This window comes from Bombus terrestris, chromosome 10, assembly GCF_910591885.1.
Source record: "Bombus terrestris chromosome 10, iyBomTerr1.2, whole genome shotgun sequence".
In the NCBI taxonomy this organism is placed as follows: domain Eukaryota; kingdom Metazoa; phylum Arthropoda; class Insecta; order Hymenoptera; family Apidae; genus Bombus; species Bombus terrestris.
The window spans coordinates 11284591-11309626 of NC_063278.1; the positions used below are offsets into that span (position 1 = coordinate 11284591).

Consider the following 25036-nt stretch of genomic DNA (forward strand, 5'->3'; position numbering starts at 1 on the left):
TATTTAAAATTTTTTATTGCGATACTATAATACATAATTCGACTATGAATTTAATACTGTACCAGTTCAGGGTTAGTCAGCTTGTTTGCTCAATTATGTTTTATTTTTCGTGAACGAAGTTTTGCACTATTTGAAACGTGACAATTTACAGATACAATTATAACAATAGTACACAAAAAGCAGAGAAATAGAATAAATAGAGGAAAAACGAAAAAATGTAGAGGAAATTAAATATCTAAGGATCTCAAAAATATATTTTACGTGATACATAACAATAGTGAATTTCAACGAAAGTTTCATAGAACTCTGTTTATCTTCACAATTAAGAGACGTGTACATATGTTGGAGAACGTTATTTATCCATATTTCTTATGAAGATATTAACAAATACCTAAAAAAGATAGAGGAAAATATACGCCTAATAAGTATTCCTATATGAAATTGTACATAACGTGATGATATATACACATGTACATGCGTGAAATGTTAGTATAATTAACATCAGTATCTAAAGGTATCGGTACAGATAGTTTTTAAAGTAACGAGAAGGCAACTAAATGACTGAAAAGGAAAAAAGATGTTATTGCAAATTTTCATAACAAGTGCGAAGTTCTGCACGAAGTTTCTAAAGTTGGAAATAAACTAAGGTCAACAATTCAAGGAATCATAGATAGATATAGCGATGGAAAAATTAAAAGAGAAAATAAACCAGGTAACAGGCGTTTAGGAAAGGAAAACGAATATACCGGTCTGTGCATAATTGGCAAGATAAAACAGCAGAAAACAAATGCGATGAAAATAGCATAATGCGTTTGAAAACTGTTTTAATGTTGATGTGCAGTCTGCCGCAAAAATATTCGGCCATCATGGTATTAACTATTTTACTCTATAGTTTAAGTAATTATGGGAATAAGTAAAAGTATGCTCTACTTTATATTAGATTATAATTTGTAGTTAACGCAGACATTTTATTCGTTTATTAAATATTAAATAGCTTTTCAAATACTAAATTACAAATGGGAAGCGTCCAGTTTTGACGTTACAAAAATATTCGGAAATACTTCGCAAAGACTATAGGACATTAATTTATATCTAGAATATAAAGTATGGCGACAAAGAAATACTAAACATAAGGCAGTTGACTATAAAACATGATGGAGAATAAGATCAGTCACAATTTGGGGTTGTGTGAATGCTAGCTAGTTTATGGTATATCTTATTTATCTTATATTATTTTATCTATATTATATTGTCTTATTTATGGTATATATTTATGGACCGTAAAGCGCGTATCGATATTTTGAAAGGACATATCCAAGTTAATGTAAACAAAATTGGTCTAGAAGATAATTATATTTTTTCACAAGATAATAATACGAAACACGATGTTTACAAATTTAGGTACGATGTAAGATGAAAATCCAAATTCCAGTATATCAATATTTTGTACAATTATTTCAAATTTACACATGTACATTTTACAATAAAAGTATGTCAATTTCTATTATCATTTTTAAACAAATGCATTTTTAAAAGTCCTATTTACGCAAATGAATTCCTTGTTTAAAAACAACCAATTTTGATAGTTGAACCACTTTTCTAGACCCAATAGTTTTCGAGATATCCTGCGAAATATGTTCCCAACCCCCAACTTTCTCTTCATCCCTCCAACGTGAATGTGAGCACGTAAAAGAAAACGTGTCTGTCAAATATTTTTCGAGAACTACACATACATAATTTTGGTTACAATGTGAGGTGAGGTAATTAACGCTTGGAGATGTTCCCTTGTTAGTTTTGATATGAAACACCTTACACATATTTCGTTAAATGTATTTATTTCTACATCATTCTCATTGAATTCAATTCAAGATATTTTTTAATCAAACTATATTTTATAATAAGTTATCATTTCCAATAAACTCATATTTGTGTATCAAATCTTATTCTAATCTTTTTTTACTAGTGAAAAATGACCTGTCTGTGTTTAGTAATTCGAAAATTTGTTATGATTACATACAAGGATTTGTTGTTTAACTATGGTTGGGAAAGGTTTCATTGAATTCACCGACACAATTTTTATCGACACTGTTTTCACCAATAACAATCCACCGGCGATAGCTTTAACCGACGACAACCTCGATAGCAGCTTTAACTGGCAAGCAATATTAGCACAGAGAAATAAGAGAGGGTTTTTGGTTATGTAGGTTTATCGCTGCAGATAGTTGATAACCGGTTGCCTCACGACGATCGGATTAAAAAACTAACCCAAACGCAATACAGAGCACGAGCTGACCAACAATTAAATAAATTATTCTTTTGTTTCAATTAATTTACGTTCGTAAGTTCTAGTGTAATCTTAACACAAATCAATATCAAATTCATGGTCCGTGTTAGATTTGAGATGGCATTTTTAATGCAATGCGGTGTGAGGCAGCCGATCATCATTAATTACAGCAATAAATAAAAAAAAAAAAAAAGAAAGACAATAAAAATACAGCAAAGGCACAATAAATACAAGTACGACAAATAAGCAAAAATACCTACATAGTAGTGAAGATCTTTTTCTATTTCCCTTTGCTAATACTGTCAATCATTTGAAGCAGTAGATGGTCAAAGCTGTTGTTAGCGAAGTTTGGTGTCAGTGAAGTCTGGGGTTGATGAAATCTGGTGTCGGTGAAGTCTGGCGTCGATGAGATCTGGTGTCGGTGAATTGTTGTCGGTGATTTCAATGGGAACCGATTGAAAATGATTGAAATCGTCTCAGTGATTACATCTTTCAATCTTAGAGGTAACAGTAGAGTAACTTGCTTTATATATTTAATACGTATATCCCATTTTATATAATTTTTAAAATCCAAGTCAATTTTATTAATTTCAATTTTTCACGCGAATACAACAGATTATATTTCAACTGTAAATTTTCCATACATTCAGGTTGTAACAAAGTACCTTTACTAAAAGAAAAAAGAAAAAGAGGACAAGAATGTAATGCCTACAGAAAAAATGTGTATACAAATTAAAAAAAATTTTAACTTTATTAAAATATAAAAATATAAAAAATTGTAACTAATTCTCGGCCAGTAGTTTAAAATAATTTTTAATTTATTTCCACATTTTTCTTTAAATTTCGCTTTGCTTAAAAAAGTTACGTCAACGCGTAGCAATGAATATTATTGCATGATATTCTAGGAATTTGGAGGAGTATTCAAGAACTTCAGAGGCTTCTACAAAACACAAAAATCCAAAAAAGGACTGTATGGACTTAAACGACCCAGTGTTCGAACGACGTCAATAAAATAAGATTACGGACGAAGGATTAATAATAGTAATGCATAAAAGATTAGTTTCCTTTTCGAAAAATAAGAATTCACATGAGCATTTGATGAAGCTGAATGCGTAATACTGATCCAGACGTCGAACGATCTAGAGAAAAGGAAAAAAGAAGCTAAATCTCTACGCGACTTGCGCAATTATGCGATCTGTGGAGGAGAGGCGAAAAACAGTGAGGAGTGGTGAAAAGAGGAGAGGAGGTCGGTGAGTGGCGTGGTGAGTGGCGGACCTCGCAATCTCATACTCGCGATCAGGCTGTCGACTCGACGACAATCCTTCCTTGTGCCAGTGCTTCAACCTCCGTCACGAATCGCAGTTTGTATTCTGCTCCCCGAGAGTAAACTTCTTCAGGTGAAACCTTGTCTCTCGCAACTCCCGGGATGTATCGAAGAATCCTAGTGTTAATTGTTAATCTCGCGTTCGTGTTGACGGCTTGTGCAGGTGATTATATTGAAAATTTACTTTTTACAAAATGATGCGAAAAGGTATCTTTTTTTTTCAAATATGGTGGAACACTAGTGAAAATGCAAATGAAAGTTTGTTAAGCAATACGTTGATTTGATAAGCTGTTGGTGTGCCAATATGAAATATTTTATTTTATGTTTTTAACATTGATTCCATGTTGTGATTAATTTATTGAACACTTTTCTTTGCAATTTTTCTTTAGTAACGCTCGTAGGATATATAGTGGTTTATAAAATACGGTCTATTAGAGTAATAGGATAAACATAACAGTACACATATTGTCATATAGTATATGTATCTGTTATTCTTATATATATATGTACATAAAGTGCTCCAGATTTCTTCCACCAAACTTCTGCGTATTTTATGAGTAACAATTAGAAGAGGAACGGAACTTATATATAAGCTCATAAATATTTTATTAAACACTTACAGGAGAAGTATGAAGTAACAATGAAATATGTTTAAAAAAGCATAAAGGCATGCGTATCAGCAGTATTTAAGTTAATTCCATTTCAAAGTATTTTATAAAAATATAATTGGTGGAAGTTGAATGTACTACGTTACGAACTTTTTATTCGTTTCTTTGAATTTTCTTATATTAATTCTTTGTATTGACCCTTTATATTATCTCTTTGTATCAATTCTTAGCGTACAATTAATTCTTATCTGGCAAATCTTTCGCTTTAAAGTTTCTTACGAGTAAGAATGACATAATATTTGATCATATGAGGGGGCGAATAATTGGCCCTCCTCAGCTTGTGGTTGAGGTTAATGCTCGTTTAAACATTTTATCAAACGAAAATCCACTTCCCTGTTGTTTCGTATTTTTATCATAGTCTGTGTATGACATTTTTTCATATTTTTATTCTAGAATGTAATAGTACCGTTTGACGGAAAAAAACTTTAGACACTGTATATACACATCATATGTGGTACTTATTGTTGTGTCTGATCTCTTTGCATTGCCTTTTAGCATAAAAACTTCAAAAATACGAAGGTACCCCTACTAGCAGGCAATTTGTTATACACAAGCCGCCCTAGATATTTCGGTAATGCTTTGAGTAACAGATTGCATATTTCCTGATTTAGAAGCTGTATGTATTTAAATTTTATTACTGGCTAATTATATCAATCACAATATTTTTGTAAATATCAAAAGAAATTTCATCATGTTATTTTCATACTGATTTCGGAATAACCGATTAAAAATGTTCCTTACAATCTAATGAATAAACAATATTAGCTACTAGATTCTGCTATAGTTGTGTACTATGATAACTGTTGAAATTGTTGGGAACTTTAACAGTATTATGATGTTGCCGTATACACATTGGTATAAAGATATTCTAATTAATATTGCTAACTGTGTTAAAACTAATGTACATAAATTAATCATCATATAGTATCTAAACAGTATAAACAATGCAATTTTTATATAAAATTATGTCAAAATCCTATACATTGTATAGACGTTAGGCTAGTACATGACAACTTAACGTCAGTAAACGTCCCTTTGCATGATTAAAAATGTTACCGGAGATTACGACTAGATCAGATATATGTAGATTTGCCGGTCAAAGATATTTCCCAATATTCCACATTGTTCAGCTTTCGATTAGTTATTTGTCCTGTATATATAGTAATCATATTTACAGTTGATGTTAATTAACTGTCAGAAACTCTTGATAACTTCGAGATGTCTTTTAATATACATTTATGAGACAACGTGAAAATAAAAAAGATAAAAAAAACCGTTACTCTCTAATCGCGGATATTCTCAATCGATTCGAAACAGTCTGAAACTAGATGGGTAGTACGTAGGAGTAGGTTAACTATCGTTTGTCGAACTACGAGATATGGAACAATTTGTAGGGGTGAGTAATATAGTGTCGCGACTCTTGGCGCCACAATACTGCGACCCAAATAATAACTACATTGAACATGCGTATGTTTGAAAACGGGACATTGGAAATATACGCTCGATTATAAACATTCTCACTGTACGTAAGCACTATCCATTGGTTTGTTAGAATTATGTGTGACAGTAGGGAATGTTTCGACGTCGTAGAGGCGTCTACCAGGCGCCAGAGGAAATAGATTATTTACTTCTTCCGGAAAACAAACAATCGTTGAATTGAAATGGACTATAATCTAGAAAAATGGCTTCTATATTTTTCTAAGGAGATTCATACGTTATTATTCTGGAACATTTACGTCTTTCTCTATTTTCTTACCGTTATTGTACTAGATATACACTGAACAAGAATGAAAAACGTTTCATCTATGTAAGATTAATTTTGGAATCTATATGTTTCTGTATATATTCTTATTTGTTTGGATTTCAAAAATAATTATCGCGATCTTTTCACGTTTTTATTTTTATTTTATGTAACATTTAATTCTATATGTTGTTCACTGACTTTTTACCATATTTTTTATATCAATTTAGAAAGTTGCAAAAATCGTAGCGCTTAGTTTTGCAATGACAACAGTTTAGTCTAATAATTATTTGAGTGTAACTTTAAATAGTTAGAAAGCTAGTAATATCTTTTTTATTATTTCTCGAACAAAATTTAAATTTGTTATTAGCTCTTATCAACTCTCTTGTCTGTTAAAACTAAAAATCCAGTGTTTTATGAATCAAAGATATATAAAATCACTTAATTATAATCTCATCTATTTTCTAAAACATGAACTTTATAGTGTTTATAATAACGGAGTGGTGAATTGTTTTGATTTTTAAGTAATAACATTTCTTGCTGAAACAAACATTAAGCAAATACACACAACCGTGGTCATATCTTATAAATATTTCGTGTCAAACATGAAATATGTAAAGTACTTGTGAGAGGCGTATGAAAATACTGCAATGTCAAACTCAACAACTTTCGAGTGATACAAACGTTGAAGGTGAAGAATCGCGAGATAATGACGAAAGAAGTGACTGTCCGTGCACAATGGGAAATGAATTTGCCGATTGCAATTTATGAAAGAGTTCGAATGCTTCGATATTCTATTTACTTGACAAAATGGAACTCTTGTAAATTTATCTCAATTTTCAAAATTTAATTAGAACTGAAAAATCAACGTTTTGCAAAAATATCGATTATTCAAGAAAATGTTACAAGTGAACCAAATGATATATGAAAACAAGCTATTGTTTATTACTTTTCTGTTGTTGAACGATTATTGCAAAATATACTATGTTCATGTAGTTTTATGTATGTTTACTACATGTAAGTAGAATTACAAGCAATAACGTCATTAGTGGTAAGCTTGTACTTAATATTAGGTTGTCTGAAAAGTTTCTTTCGTTTTATGAGGAAATAATAGACGTACAACGTTTTTTGTTTTATATTATTTTGTCGAATTACGTACGATCTATTTTGTTCTGTTGAGATAAGTACCGTGACATTTCACAGACTTGGATTCATGTTTGCTTGAAGGTGCACTGTTGTAAAAAATATGTTTGCGAAAGAAAGACACTTTTCGGATAACCTAATAATTACTTCATTAAATAATCAATTAAACTGTATTATTTCATATTATTACAACAGGACTACTGGGGTATTCATAATCCTCAGAAACCTGACAATATCAAATCTTTATTATTATAATGTTGCATGATCCATCAATAAAATCTGATATACAGAGAATATCTTTTCAGATTATATTATTTGAGAAAAATGTTTCAAATCAATACTTCAAGGTTTTAAACATTCTATTGAATGTTCATATTCGTTTGATCTTGAGTGGATCTAGGTCATATCAAGATCGACATGATTTTTGCAAATGGAACACCCCATTTTTTATTATGCAGTGTTAGAGCTGACGGCAATGACCTTTCCAAAACACTGGTTGATGACCTATATTTGTTAAGAATTACTTGAGTGATTTAGAAGTGCCGCCAGCACTAACATTATCCAGGTTGCACCTCGTGCCTCGAGGTCGAATTTTATGGTTTTAAAAGATCATATTAACCTTGATGCAACCTTGGCCGTAAAACTTTAGTCCGAAATATTTTTGGAAAAAATGTTTCGTTTTCAAAATATTTGGCCGTTTTCAGGCTTATCTAACGTCCTGTACGTTTAATATTGTGCGACGGAAACAATTCTAATTCTGCAAAATTATTTTTATGAGAACGTATTTTGTATTACAAATAACTGTTCTTTTTGTTTCACAGATAAGAATGTAAGATGCTATGTGTGTACTTCATTAACGCATCCTAATTGTGAAACAGATCCTAAGGCACATAACCTTGAACTTGTCGAATGTACTTTAGACCATATGCTGGATTGGAAACTAAGAATTCAACAGCACAAAGCTTTAAATTGGGCAGCTCCAATTTTTGAGGTTGACGATTTGGATCACCAACTTGTCGCTCCAATGGCGTGTGCTAAAATGATTTTGAAGGGTAAATTATTCAGAGTATGAGAATATTAGCTCATCATCGTGATAGATTTCAAATTTATAAATGGTGTGAATAAACGAGCGAATGCCTGAATACGAGGGTGAAAGTGCCAAACGAAAATCTGTCACACCATACTTCTACTATTATCTTTATATTCGAACGAATAATTATTATTCAAATTATCATTTATCTGATTAATTACCTATCTGAATATTTAATTATCAATTATCCATCGAACGAATGTAAGCGAAGGAACTTTTATTTATGTTTATTAGATAAATATCAAAACATCACAATGAGAAGTTGCCAAACAGCGAAGACTGAGACCGTTGACCCGTGCAAATCGATAAATGCTATGATCCCTACATTAACTACGGACGATAAGAAGTTGGAATTTTGTGAATTATGCACGGAGGACGCTTGCAATAGTTCGATTACAATTTCGCCAACAATTTCCGTTACTTTGTTGTCCGCTCTTGGAGCTGTAGTTTTGGGCTGTTTTTATAACAGCGCGTAACCTTTATATATCAAAATATAGAGTTGATTGCGATCGGCCTTACAGGCGTTGCTCGTTAATCGATTCATAGCGTATTCTAAGACTTGAAAACACACACATTAAGCATATACATTGTTCACTAATACTTCACATCGTGCCACGAGTATGTATCATACAATGAATATTCGAAAAAAAGAAAAAAAAAATTAAAAATTCAGCGTTGTTAGATTAATTTTTGACTAACGAATAAATTATTTTTCTGTATATTTTTATCGTTTTCTATATACGTACATAATTTTTATTTGTATTTTCTGTAGCGAGATCGTAAATTCCTATTTCGTACAGACGAAAGATACAAATTATTAAATAATCAAACTTCTTTTCGCGGTTAAATTAAACTTGCGATAGTCTATAAGGGAATTCATCAGATTTGTTCCATTACTTTAGAATGACTTCTGATATATATAAACGTTTCTGTCTTGTTTCTTTCTTGTTTCATAATGAAATGAAAACAACGAAATACTTATGAAAGAATTCCAGACAGAAATGTGACTTTCCACACAATTTCTATTGTCCAAATTTTAAGAATAAATTGGCTAGCAGATTTTGTATATCGAGTACTTCGAGAAGCTCATGTCTATAGAATTATATTTAACGAATAATAACTTTATGCAGATTGAGCAATGGTCATTGCTTGTATGTGTGTTCATTATAAAAATTCGGATGTTATTATGTATATTTGTCAAATTGCATTTGCGATTAAATTCATTAAGCACGACCTTATAAGCATAAAGAAGTAAATATATGTATATTATATATGTACTTGAACTTATATGTGTATTGTACATACAAATGAAGAGGCTTATGAAATATCAAATTTGGCTAATGTTTATATCACGGAATGCTATTTAGCTTCTAAAGATGGAATATATTATTATCGAAAATTGTGACGAGCAATAAATATATATCGACCGATTGTACTGTATTATCGTTAAAAATTCAATCCGCAATTTTTCGACAAATAACTGAAGACACTAAGCAGTAAGAATTTTAAACTTTGTACATAAATGTGCGCATTAGAAAAATATACGTAATCCGTGAGGTTTCTCTAAGCGGATAAGAGCGATGTCTTTTCATATTAATGGAAATATACGTTTTTGAGAAAAATTTTAAAGAAACGATATTCTCAAACATAGAAACGTAGACTATCAATTTCAAGCTTATCAAATAGCGAAATAAATGAAAATTTATGTATGCGTAGTTCTTAAAAGAAACGATAGGTGATATGCGGTTAAAACTTGTCACGGCATTATCTATTTTATTCACTTTTCTATTAATGTTATTTGTAAATATGTATTAATATTCACACTTAGTTTTAATATTAACACCGTGTTTTTTTACAATAATTCGAAAGATATTATAGCTTGATTTTTAAATATGTATTCTAGTGTAATATCTGTGCACTATAATTCTAAACGAGAAGAATTTAAAAAATATAGTTGGGAGGGTTTGAAAATGGAATTACTCTGTACAGTTTTTTTATGGTACTTATTTTATGATGATTATTCAATTATTAAATGCAACACTGAGGAACAATGTTGTTTGATAATTTTAACGTTTATAGATTATTACGTACACGAGGAAGATTGTATGCATAATATGTATGTATTTCTTAATACGTTTAACATCTGCACTGCAGACATCTGCTACAGTCCTTACCTTTATTATCATAGATAAGATAGCAGGTAGAACCAATATGGCCGCACAAGTAAGTTTGGCGATAATAATCGTTCTCATAAATTTGGGTAAGTAGAGCTTAAATCGGTAGCTTTTAATATTATTTTTGTGCAAGTGTCCAATGGAAATGACACTTAGTTAAATTTGCGCAATTGATAAGTATTAGGACAATTCAAAACGAATTTAATAGACAATAATTATTGCAAGTACTTTGTTATAATTCTTAGTCGAAAAAGTTTAGTAATTCACGAAAGAGTCACTTAAAATTTACAAAGAATAATTGCAATTATGCAAAGTGTCACTACCATGATATTCATTAATATCTTGTATATGGCTGTAATGATTTACAGTTAGATTAATTCCGTTACTTCACCTTTAACTTTGTTTACTTCTAAGCTTAACATTCTTTTCAACCTTACCTGTTGACCACTTTAAAATCGAGAAAATTCAACCACTTAACAGAATACACGACAGGAGGAAATCTATGGTGTTACCAATGCAATACCGATTTGACAAACGGACATACAAGAGAGTGCAACGATCCTTACATCCCGACGCCTTATTTCGACTTAGTTCTCTGTCCCCAAAACGAGTCGCAGAATTGTCTTAAAAGCGTCATCGATTGTGCGTATAAAGTATATTCAGTTGTAAATTACTGTTGCGTGCGCTCACTTTCATTATGTGCACGCATCGTATATATGTATGTAAGTCGCACATGCACATATCTACGACGTGCTTATATTAACGTTGATTGCATTCGCACACGCTTCTACATACTAAGCAGCTAATACCTTGGTATTCCTTAGAATATATCAAGAAATGTGTTTGTATTGTCCAAATGTCATATAAGTGATATATGCGAACACTTACAAATGAAACGTTTACTTATCTACAAAGCGTTTCTTCTTGCAAAACTGTCGGTATATTTTATGTATGAGTAAGAATGAAAAAAATGTTATGCAAATGAGACTCGTAAATGCTTTATTAGCAAATTTACTGCGGAAATACAAAATGATAACAAATTATTTTTCATCTAAATATAGTAATTAAAGGAGCACAAGCTTAATATTAATGCAACTCTCATTACTAGACATTGCGACATTGGATTTTTCATTGCATAAAATATCAAAAGAAAACGTTTGCACGATAAGGTTAAGGAATTTTTTTACAATAGAAATAAAACAAATAATCTTTTATGTACATACAGTAGTTGCAAAGTATTTGTGCTATTTTTGACCTATATTTCATTTTCACAGTACGAATTTTTCAATAAAAAAAAAAAGAAAATGCTATGATAAATGCAATGATAAAAGAAAATGTATTGGGGGGACTTTACATACCTAATGATGTTTATATTTATGGTGGTATATAGACATGTATCTATCTATCGTATACAGACTCAGAAATGCTATACTTTATGTAGCCCTCTCTATATATCATGTTTCTAATTACAAATATGCAAATTTCAAATTGAACAACAATGTTACGCAATCGAAATTAATGTACGTTTTGCAATTAACACAGCACAGATGTTTTACATTTCTCGAGAGTATATTCAGTTTTTGATGAATTATTTATTAACTGCGATACAAAGTGTTTCAATTAAAAACTGGTTATTGTATTATAACGCAATAACACCGTAAAGGATTTTTAATTATATTTTCGTAGCTTAAGAAACATATGATTTTATAATGATTATGCCATAATTCAAAATCATGTAGTTTCTCTTATGGTCTTCAATTGATTTGTGATATTTTTGAAACATATGCCACAAACTACACGGGCACTCTTTATACATCTGAATTTTCAGTTAAAACTTGTTTTATGCTTTTACTAGTCATTCTTTTTTATTCCTTAGTGTTAGCTTTTCTTTAATTCAGGAGTCTTCTAATATTACTTTTCAATCATTAAAAATTTCCCATATAGTCTAGGTTGCAATTCTCCATGATTTACGATTATGTATTCATAATTTATTCATAATAAATCCATAATATCATATTTATTCATAATTATCATCTCATGATTTTGAGCTTTATCTTATTTCAATTGTTTACGACACTCGAACATTATTGAGAAAATCTAAAGAAATATTTTGATATGGCTTTCTTTCCAGTTAATAATGTTTACTTAATACTTGTACTTTTAGCGTAACACATAAAATTTTATAATTTAATCGAGTATTATATTATTTGCGTTTGAGATTAATATATATATATATATATATATATATATATATATATATATATATATATATATATATATATATATATAAATTAATTACTTTAATAGTTCCTTTGGAATATGTATAGGGGCATCTGTTTCGTTCAGAATATACTAAAGATTTCGTGAGATCTTCGCGAGTAAAACTTACCAGCATGGTCACAAAGAAAGAATATTTTTGAACAGGAATCTTAAAATATTATTTTTTAGAAGTTTTAGTTTCTTCTGCAATCAATAATCGGCGTACTAAAATAATAAATGAAGTTTTATAAACTCAGTATTTTCGAAGGATAATATAGAGACACGTTGCTGAAAGATACAAGTTGCTGAAGTTTTTGACCTGGATAAAATATCGCCAAATTTTCAAGAAACACAAATTATTTCACGTCATGTCAGTTCAGATACCGTCACATTCTCACTAGAAAAGGGATAATTGCGACACTGATGGTGATCGGAATATTGACTTTTTAATAATAATCATATGCATCCTAATATATGTATGTATCCTAAGCATACTAAGGATATCTTGGACATTCTGAACAAAATCCGCACTAGGCGTCTTTTAACATTCAAAGCACGAACGTTAAACAGGCACTTAGGCATCTTTAACATCTACGAATTAGACATCTTCTAATACTAACAGATCAAACATCAAGCGAACACACAAAGATATATTCTATATTTACAGGAATTCGATTATATAAACACATATAGTTATGTGTAAAATATTATGTAATAAATCTTTCGCATCTAAATGACAGATACGAACTTTTGAATGATTAATGAAACATCAAAATACGTTTGAATTCTTCATTTTCTCTCATAAAGAGATATGCCACTTTCAATGCTGTATTGAATAATATAAACGTAAATTAACAAAATTATCGATTTATAGAATTGATAAATAGATATATCACCGATATTTATCACTCTTGTATTGCTTGTCACTACAAATCAATTATAGACGTGGATTATACGTACGCGTTTACTCGATGAATTTTTAATTTCAATTTTTTCAAAACCGAAGCTTCTTCGGACAGACGTTACATTTAATTTTTTGATTTATTTTCACATGCAAAATCATTCTTCGAAGTATCACTTTCTAAAGACGATAGGATAATGCTTACGCTTAAACATAAACATAAAATTTATGATCGTATAATAATTTAGTCATTTATTGAAAACCACAACAAAAATCTATCTATCTTAGATGAGTGACATAAAGTAGTGATAACAATTTATAATAACTATAACATGGAAATATTTATTTATTTACTGTTAATTTGTTAGTAAAATCAAAATCACATTCAGTCTTCTGAGAAGTCAGTTGTTTTAATAGCATCGTAAGATTCTTTCTCACGTTTGTAAGTAATTATATAAAATAAATACTTGATACGCTATATTCAACGCTAAACTTAGCAATGCTGGTATCCAATCTTGCAATTCTTGCTTTTCACCACCGTCATATTGATTTTTATTTAGCTTAGCTTTAAGCTTTTTCTGTTTATGATGCTGCCGAGACTATAAAATAACTACATATTTCCTTTATGATGTAGATGGGCACATATTGGTAACGGTGCGAGGTTGCGTCCCCTCACGAGAAATCGATGGATACTGCCAATTAGAGGAATATTTTCAGGGATCCAGCATTGCGTGTTCTTTCTGCGAAGGCTACGCTTGTAACAATCAAAATTCTATTCGTGTATTTCTGCTACACAATTTAGTATTTCTTTTAGCTTCCATTGCTATAATATTATATTTATAATAATATTTACTTTGCGTCTTATTTAATTCTTAATTATTCCATTCCAGAAATATTAAGTTGCAACATACGATACGATCGATTCCACAAACACGAAAAATGTTTCAGATTCTAGCGTAGTTAAATACGTTAGTAGTCTGTAATCAATGTTAATATTTTTATGATTAATATTTTAAAATAAATGTAAATAATAATTCCTCGCTGATATATAATTTTACAAATAATCTGTCATTTAGTATTTTCATAGTGATATAATTAAAAAAATTTTAATATGCGCGATTCCGAAGTTACGGAACCGATTTGTTTTCTCGTTAGTGATATTAAAAATTATATTAAAAATTTATCAATGAAAAGATCTAATTCTGTGTGAAAATTTGTATAAATCACTACCTAGTCTATGAAAAGATGGAGATTTAAAAACGATGAAAATTATTGAGTCAAAATGAAATTCAATCATTGATCACTCTGGAATATTTCAATTTTTGAGAATAAAGATTTTGTACAACAAAACATGTGAAATGTAAAATTAAAAGTATAAAATTGTTTTCTACACTCGATATATCACCGACATGATCGGTGTTTTATCAGTTGCTTTATTTTAAAATGACAGGAATTGCATCGATATGGATTATAGATGAGAATCAAATTTGTATGCTTTTTTTGTATAAATTTGGATTTGGTTATATCACAGTGTAAGGTGTTCACCATATTGACATAGTTTTGAAAAAAGATGGAATAAATGAACATACCTAAAGACGAGGAGATTCAAATCTCGACGACCAAACCAAACAAGTTTCGGATTAAGTTCAATTAAAGATTTCAATTGAATATCGTATGCGTAAGTTCACCAAATGTTTTATACAAATTAGATTTATACAACACATTTGTGTCATCTATCAGCCACAGAGAAAATCAAAAGTTGGTCTAATGATTTTATTATTTTTAGAAGCAATAATACTTAGAAATATACAAACTTTTTTTCTCTTGTACAAAATAAAAAACTTAAGCACTTATACACAAAAAGGCATACTTCATCAATTTCGTTCATTGATACATATTGTCAGGCTCAATGTTCGGAATAATTTCGCTTATACATACATACATGCATATATACACAGTCTGTCGTAAAAGCAACCGAACTTTTAAATAACAAGGCAAGGCATTGTTTTGAGGAAAATGTTTTATTTTATTCAAACCACATTTCCCCTAAGACTATACAACGATTTGTATGACAAAATAATGTGATAAACAATTGTTACACGTTTTCTCATTCCTTTGAGAATACTCGTCACAGTCTTGCAAATGTCTTGAATGTTGAATATTGTCATAACACGCTATATTGTATTACGTTATAATCTATTACGTTATATAGTATGACGTTATATAATATTACGTTATAATATATTACGTTATAGAATATTGCGTTACATTATATTGCGTTACATAGTATTACGTTATACAGTATTGAGTTATATTATATTACTTTATAATGTATTACGTTACAATGTTTTTCGTTATATAATACTACGTTATATCATATTACGTTATATTATATCACGTTATAATGTCTTGCGTTAAATTATATTATGTTGTAGTATATTACGTGCTATTGTATTGCGTGGTATTGTACTACGGTATATTATATTATGTTATAATGTATTGCGTTAGATTATATTATGTTGTAGTATTATTGCATGGTACTTTATTACGTGGTATTATATTATATTATATTATATCACGTTATATGATGTTGCATTATGTTCTATTACGTTATATTATATTACGTTAAATTGTATTGGTTTTCCATTGCGTTATCTTATATTTCGTTATATTATATCGATTAAGTATCACTACACGTAATTAATTTATGAACTTTTATGCACGAAGAATTTAGTACAGAATTTAAGGAAGGTTCTCCAATCCTTAGAGAGTGAATTAATATCGCAAAGAATTCTCACGTATGAAAAATCGCAGACCCTTATCGCGCAAGTCGCGATATTTGCTACGATAATTGTCCATAACTAATTAATTAAAGGGAAATTGTTTCTAAGAAGACTAAAACAGAAAAGAATTCCTAAATTTGAGAAAAAGCAGATATGGGAATTTTACTAGGTTACAATGTGGTCGGTTATGGAGTTCCTGTAAATAATAAAATAATAGTTGCGACACATGTTGATATCGTAGAAAGAGATGTAAAATGTATCGGTTTAGATGAATTAGACGAAGAAAATAACGATTGTGTAAATGACGAATCATCGGATGATAGCTTCGAAAGCGCTGATGAAATTGAACAAGAAAAAATTAAAGAAAATAAAAATGATTCAAAATCTAAGATTGATTTTAAGCATATACCACGTAAATCAAAACGCGAGAGAAAAGAAGCAATTAAATCTCTAGGAAATATATATAGTAATAATATTTACGCAAATTATTGTAGTGTAGATACTCCTCTTACATTTGGCGATTGCAAGTAATGACTGTAAAAATTAGAAAAAGGCTATGGATAAAGTAATAGAACGTCTAAATAAAAATAAAACGTGGGAATTAGTTGATAAGATGTAAGAAAAAAAGATTTTGGATGTAATGTGGATTTAGAAAATCAGATGGAAGATATAAAACTATGTTAGTCGTAAGAGGTTTTTAATAAACAGATGTAATTGATGACATATATTCTTCTGTAGCAAAAATGCAAACGTTAAAAATATTATTATCTCATTGTTGTAAAATGGGCCTAGTTATTGAACAAATGGATGTAGAAACTGCATTCTTAAATGGTAAAGTAATCTCTGAGATATCTGTCAATTAAACGAAAGGATACGAAGATAGTACGAATAGGGTATGTAAACTGGAAAAGTTATTATGTGGTTTAAGGGAGAGTCTGGGAACTTGGTATGAATATTTAAATAAATTTCTGATAAATTTAGGATTTAAAAGGTGTAATATAGATTACTGTCTACATACTTTTAAGAAAGGAATAGATATTGTTTATTTACTTGTATATGTAGATGATTTATTGATTTGTACCATGAGCAAAGAGAAAATACAAGATATAGAGAAACTTTTAGCTGATAAATTTAAAATGAAAGATTTGGGTGAAATAAAAGAATATTTAGGAACTAACGTTGAATATGATTATTATGAAAAAAAAAAAAAAAAAAAAAAAAATGAAATGAACCTAATTCAGACAAAATGTATTCAGTCATTAGTAAGCAAGTATAAGTTGTAAAATAGTAAATTATATAATACACCGATGGAAACAAATTTGAAAATTTAAAAGGATGATGTATGTGAAAGTAATATTAAACATAGAAATTTGATTGATGCATTATTATATGTAAGCTCAGTTACAAGACCTGACATAAGTTATAGCGTTAATTAATTAAGTAGATTTCAAAAACAGTAAAATTAGAATATAAGAAAAATGAAAAGGTTGAAACTTTAGATTGTTATGTAGATGCCGATTGGGCAGGTGATAGTAATGATAGGAAGTTTACCATTGGGTATGTAATTCGATTATGTGATAATGTAATTCATTGGAAATAAAAAAAAAAAAAAACAAAAATGTGTAACAAAAGATTCGACATTTGCTGAATACACACCATTATCAGAAGCAGTTTACGAATCAATATTTATAAAGGAAGTAGTTAGAACATTCAATGTACGGATAGATAAGTCAATAAAGATTTACAAAGATAATTCCGGAACTATTAATATAGCGAAATATGGAAATTTTACGAAAAATTCAAAACATATAGAAATTCATTATCATTATATACATAAGTATATAGAAGAAAATACAATCGATCTAATTAAAATTAAATCTGATAAGAATATTGCGAACATATTCACAAAGTCTTTATGTAAAGAAAAATATGAAAAATTTGGGCAACTAATGAATGTAAAATGAAAGGAAATATGTAAATACAAATACAGTGTACAGTGTACAGTGTACAATATAAATGTAAGGAGGCGTGTTAGAAAATAGATGAAAGAGAGGAAGACAAAAGGAAAACGCAGGAAAAGACGAGCGCATCGCGTATGTGTTGAATGAATGAATGTGCAATAAAGGAAATTCATTCCTGTTTGAGCTGTACAAGAGAATAAAGCACTATTCGTTAATACTTCAAGTTATTATGTTTCATGTAAAGTAGTTATTCTGTTCTATATAAATTTTGTATTTAATAAAACGTTATATAGTATTACTTAAAAAAACTGTTAATTTATAACGTTTGAGCTATTAATTTATTATATTATATTAACATTTAAACCATTAATCTATAACATTTAATCCATTAATTAACAACATTTAAACTATTAATTAACAACATTTAAGTCATCAATTTATAAAAACCTAAACTCGTTTAAGAACTCTACTCATATAAAAATCTAAATATTAGAAGGAAAAGGGATAGTATATTATATGTGTAGGATATTGTACGGGATATGTCCTCTTTTGTTGGTTCTCCAATGGTATCTGTAACAAACTCAAGTCGGATAAGGTTTAGTAGAATTTTACAAGAATTTTGGTTATAATTTACAGCAGATAAGGATGAAAATCTGTTTTGTGTTTTTTTAGCTTTTCTCATATCTCTTCAATTCATATTTTATTTATACTTTTCAATCTATATTCCAAATTCCACTATCCATCCTTGAATTTTTGATGTAATACATATAATTTGAAATGTTGTTTATTTATATAAGTGTACTTCCTAGAAGTTGATAAATCTACAACAAACTTATTTATTTTATTAGTACATATGATAGAAGAAAAGGTGAAAGTTGAAGAGAGGACGTTTTAAATATAAAAGCGATTAAATTATAAAAATAAATCATAGTATTTTCTTATATATCCAACATTTTATCATATTAATCAGAATTGTGCAAGATTAAAGCAACTTGAATTTGAGTTTGAAATTAAATATTTCAATTTAGACTTTATCAAAATTGGAAAATTTATTTTAAATATGAAGATGAAAAAAGAATCGATTAAAGTCACAATTTGCTTTATCGAATTATTCAATAATACATCTATACTTTTTTTTATAAAATGAGTTTAAAATGAGTTCTGTTTGTTGCATTAAAAATTTCCGACAATTTTAATGTGCTCGTTTTTTTTCATTTCAATGACTGTGTGTGTGTGCAGTTTCAATTGGTTTCAGATATGACGTTTTCCGTATAATTTCTATTTCATTATGTAATTTTTGCACAAATTACCGAGAAAGATACTTTTTAAGAACTCGAACTCTACTATATCTTATTTTAACTTGGAACTTTTCTTTTAACTTTTTGGAAAGGCCAAATGATCTTTATTGTCAATGCGAAGAGTCGAACTCACGTCGAATTACATTCGCACAACGTTTTCTGTGCAAGATTCTTGAATATAAACGATGATCGCGAAGAAACTTTGATTTATGCACATTTATGCATTGAAACATCTACAAAATTACTTTGTGCTTAATTAATCGAAAGTACTATGAACGAGAAAATTATAACCCTAATAACAAATGGTCACTGTTAATACCATAAAGTAATGAAATAAGATCTTAATGGTATAATGGTTTATTTCAAATAAATTAACAGACTACAAAATGTTATTAACTTCATTATCGTTGTCCCCATTTTCTTTTCATTTAGCAGAAAATTTTTATATCGTATAATTCAGATATATTAATATATCACCTTTCATTTTTTTGAAATGCAATATGTTTCTTATGTTTTGTACGTCTTGTAATTATGAAATAAAATCATGTATAATAATTTTAAATAATGCAACCTCAAATTAAAAATATTCATCAGTGTCGAATAGATATATTGTACAACAGTATTTCCATTAACAAACGCCCAGAGCGATACTGAAAAAGAAAAAGATCTGAAGGTGGTATATGTTGTCCGTGATAGTTATTGGTTGCTGGTTATAGATGTCGCTGCTGGGGTACCGCTAATTTTTCCTCCGTTTTTTGATGCATGGAAGAAAAATTGGACTCGAAATCGGAAATCAGGATTCGAAAACCCGGGTTCCGAACGTTCGTAACCTAAACGCTAACCACTGCGCTGCCGTCGTCCAACCCTAGTTAGTATCGAGTCCCGTGATGGACGATGACCCACCACGACGAGGACTTCATGGCGACGGCCGCTATAGCCGTCGCCTGGTCGGAAGAATCCCTGATCGACGAGGAAGCGGAGGCGGGAGCGACTCGGCTGAGGCGCGACTTGCACGCGATCTACGATTCGTGTATGCCGCGGTCCGGAGTCCCGCGCCGTGCTGGCGCGGTGTACTGATGGTCCGAGAGGATCGCTCGTCTCCGCGAGGCGTGCATCCGTGCTCAGCGCCGATACACCAGATCCAGTGGCGGGAGGACGAAGTCACGGTGGCTTGTTTGTATGAGGCTTACCGCGAAGCGCGGAGGCCCCTGCAACAAGCCATCAAGGAGGCGAAGAGACGGGCTTGAGGCGAGCTTCTGGCCAGCCTCGACTCTGATCCCTGGGAGCGTCCTTACAAGATGGTATTGAACAAACTTCATCCATGGGCGCCTCCCGCAACGGAGAGCTTGGATCCTCGGTTCCTGGAGGAGGTTGTCGGCACCCTGTTCTCGGGAGCGACAAGCGAGGAGAATAGCAGGTTCACCGATGAGGAGGAGCAGGAGCCTCAACCGTCGGAAGAAGAGCCACGTGACTCCGCGGGAAGTTGGAGCCCGGAATCGAGGGTCACCGAGGAAGAATTGGCCGAGACTGTCGGGAGGATCGGAGCGCGGAAAGCTCTGGGTCCCGATGGAGTCCCGACCCGCTTGTGGAAGGACGTCACCGGGGTCTTGGCCCCGAAATTATTACGTCTCTTTGACAGATGCCTGTCTCGGGGCGAATTCCCCGTTTTGTGGAAAGAGGCACGGATGGTCTCGCTGCCGAAGCCAGGACGCTCTCCGGACTAGTCTTCCGCCTATCGGCCGGTCTGCCTTTTGGGCGGAACTGGCAAGCTACTGGAGAGAGTGGTGGCGGTCCCTCTCGAGTCGCATTTGTCCCGGAGTGTTCCTGGACTGCACGACAGCCAGTTTGGCTTCTGGAGGGGACGGTCTACGGCCCACGCTGCAGCCCGTGTCGGCTTCCTGGTTGAGGGGACCGAGCAGCGCGGTTACATGGAGTTGGCTGTGTCGCTGGACGTGGTCAACACCTTCAACAGCATCCTCTGGGACAGGATATGCCGGGCCCTCGAGTTTTATCGGGTACGCGGATGCGTACCCGTGGAGTGTGGTCCGGGCATTTCTCTGGGACCGAAGCATCGTCTACACCGTTCGTGGCGAGGGGATGACTGAGAGGGCGGTGTACCACCGGGGTCCCGCAGGGCTCCGTGCTAGGTCCACTGCTATGGAACATCGCGTACGATGCGGTGCTTCGAGTGCCGATGCCTCCGGACTCGGGGCTGGCGTGCTATGCCGACGACACGTTGGTGCTGGTCTGGGGCGCGGAGTGGGACGGAATCGTCCGTCTGGCGGAACTGGCTGTGACCCGTATGGTCGCCGCGATCAAGGGATTGGGGCTAACGGTGTCCCCTGAGAAATCTGAGGCAATGTGGTTCTGCCGCAGGGCCGATCACGGGACGCCTCCAGCGGGCTATCGCCTGAGGTTGGAGGGGGCTGAGATCGAGGTCGGAAACAGCATGAAAGACCTGGGCCTGACCCTCGACAGTCTCTGGACCTTCCGCGCTCACTTCGGGCGCCTGGCACCAACGGTCGAGGCGACGGCGAATGCATTAGGACGTTTGCTGCTTCGGCTGGACGGGCCTGGCGTCGGAATGCGCCGTCTTACGCCGGCGTGGTGCGATCGAGGCTCCTCAATGGAGCCCGATCTGGGCAGAGGACTTGATGGCCAGCCGCCGCAGTCTCCAGAAGGTCAGGAGGTTGCACAGGACGGTGGCCATCAGGGTAGTAAGCGGCTTCCGCACCATTGCCGAGGCAGCAGCGGCAATGCTCGCCGGGTGCCCCCGTTCGAAAAGCAGGCATTGAGGTGTCGCGAAATTTACCTCCACAGGCGGGCTCTGTCGGACGGGGTCCAGTCGGTGGGCGACGACGTTGAGGGTCGGGCACGACGGGCCCTGCTCGACAGATGGCGTGTCAGCCTCGACATGAGGGAGGGCGCGACAGGGACTAAGGGTTCTCGAGGCCGCCCTTCCAAAGTGGGACGATTGCTTGGATGAGGCCGGCCCCCACCCCCCTCTCATACAGGGTGACGCAGGTGCTCACCGGGCACGGGAGCATTGGCGAATACTTGCACCGAATCAGGAAAGAAGCGACCGCGCGTCGCCACCACTGCGATACGAGCGTAGATTCGGCGCGGCACACGTTAGAGTTCTGTCCGGCGTGGGCATTTTATATATAACGTTATAAGTTATAACGCAACACTATATAACGTTAAACGTCATAACGTAACAGTATATAACGTTATACGTTATAACGTAACACTGTATAACGTTATACGTTATTACGTTATAATATATATCGTTATAAGTTACTAGGTAATAGTATATAACGTTATACGTCATAACGTAACACTATATAAAGTTATACGTTATTACGTTATATTATATAACGTTATAAGTTATTACGTTATAGTATATAACGTAATACCTTGTAATAGTATATAACGGTATACGTTACAACGTAATAGTATCTAACGTTATATGTTATAACATAACACTATATAACGTTATAGTATATAACGTCATACGTTATAACGTAACACTATATAACGTCATACGTTATAACGTAACACTGTATAACGTCATACGTTATAACGTAACACTGTATAACGTTATGCGTTATAACGTAACACTGTATAACGTTATACGTTATAACGTAATAGTATATAACGTCATACGTTATAACGTAACACTATATAACGTTATACGTTATAACGTAACACTATATAACGTTATACGTTATAACGTAACACTATATAACGTTATACGTTATAACGTAATAGTATATGACGTTATATGTTATAACACAACACTATATAACGTTATATGTTACTACCTAATAGTATATAACGTTATACGTTATAACGCTATAGTATATAGCGTTATACGTTATAAGTTAATAATATATAACGTCATACGTTATAACGTAATAGTATAAAACGTTATACGTTAAAACGCTATAGTATATAACGTTATACGTTATAACGTTATCGTACATGCCGTTATACGTTATAACGTTTTTTTTTTTTTGCGTGGGGAGGGGAAAATGCTATTACGCATGCCCAGTGATCCGCATCACTGGGTTATGTGGGAGTCGATCGGATGTCGTTGCCATACCCACTAAAAACCCCTCCTCCTTCTTCCTCCGCTTAGAGGGCAGACAACCCCGGTAAAACCTGTCGGCAGTCATCAGGGTTGTCCTTTCGTGCCCCGTTGTATCTACTTCTTCGGGCAGTTACTGCTCATGTCGTCCTCTCAGCCAGTTCAGAATACTGGGCTGGTCTCCTTCTGCGGTTTTTCGTTGTTTCATGTTCTTGCCCTCATTGCTCCGCGTAGTTGTTGCTTCGCTCGTTCTCCTCTTTGCCTCTTCCCAGGCCCTCGTTGTCACCCTCCTGTGACACATGACGGTCTTGCAGAATTGCCTGAATTTATTCCAGCTCTCGTCCTTGGCGGTCACCGTGGCGATCAGATTGCCCACGTCTATCTTCCCGCCCAGAGCGTTCTCCAGCTCGATCCTTCTGTCCGTCCACTTCGGGCACGCGAAGAGGGCGTGCTCTGCATCGTCGTTCGGGTCTCCACAGTCGAGACAGTTGCCGTCGCTATCCCTGCCAATCCTTTTTCTATAGACACCGAAGCTCCCATGCCCGGTTAGCAACTGCATGGTGTTGTGATCGATGTCCATCTTCTTTTTGGTAAATAGCAGCGCACTCGGTATTAGCTTCTTTGTGATATTTTCCTTTTTGTAGTTGTTCCACTCCTTCTGCCAGTCCTCTTGGGCCTTCTTGCGAATCGCCTCCAGTTCCTCCTTCAGCTTGCAGCCGTCATCCGTGCCAATCCTGGACCCATGGATCTTGTTCCTCTCGTAGGTCTCTCCGAGCATCTTTATCTTTATGTAAATCGGGAGATTCCCGGTCAACACGCAAAGTGCCGCGTGGGAGACGGTACGGTATGCCGTCGTTGTTATGCACAGGTCCGTTCGTTGTGCTCGTTTCAGCTATTTCCTGTTCTTATCGGTATTCGCTGCTCTAGCCCATACCGGTGCTCCGTAAGTTACGATGGACTCCCACACATTGTAGTAGAGCCTACGAGCCAAGCTGGGCGGCCCGTTGATGTTGGGTAGAATTCCCCTAAGGGCTCCTATTAACTTGTCGGCTCTATTACACACCATCTCGATATGCGCACCGAACCTCCGACTGGAGTCGATGACGACTCCGAGATACCTGATGCGATCGACCGTTTCGATGTTCGAGGAGCCCAACCTGAGTTTCACCACTCTCGGCACTCGCAAGCTTGTGATGAGCATGACCTCCGTCTTTTCCCTCGCCAGGGTGAGCCCGACACTCGTGCACCAATCGTTGGCGATCCTTAGCATCGTGTTGACCTTGACGGAGGCCTCTTCGTTCCTCCCGACGGAACATGTGA

The 25036-nt window shown here is 33.7% G+C and overlaps 1 protein-coding gene and 1 long non-coding RNA gene across 2 annotated transcripts; both read left to right on the forward strand.

The window, feature by feature from the left end:
- Positions 1-3556: 3556 nt before the first annotated feature.
- On the forward strand, positions 3557-10226 carry LOC100652008. Its single transcript, XM_012312342.3, has 3 exons — positions 3557-3771; positions 7982-8212; positions 8485-10226. The coding sequence occupies exons 1-3, from the start codon at positions 3711-3713 to the stop codon at positions 8724-8726; spliced, it is 534 nt and encodes a 177-aa protein (XP_012167732.1). The 5' UTR covers positions 3557-3710; the 3' UTR covers positions 8727-10226.
- An 827-nt stretch (positions 10227-11053) lies between these two features.
- LOC105666112 lies at positions 11054-14621 on the forward strand. The gene is made up of 3 exons (XR_007225271.1): positions 11054-11066; positions 14219-14341; positions 14475-14621. It is a non-coding gene; the product is annotated as an uncharacterized LOC105666112 (long non-coding RNA).
- The last annotated feature ends 10415 nt before the right edge of the window (positions 14622-25036 follow it).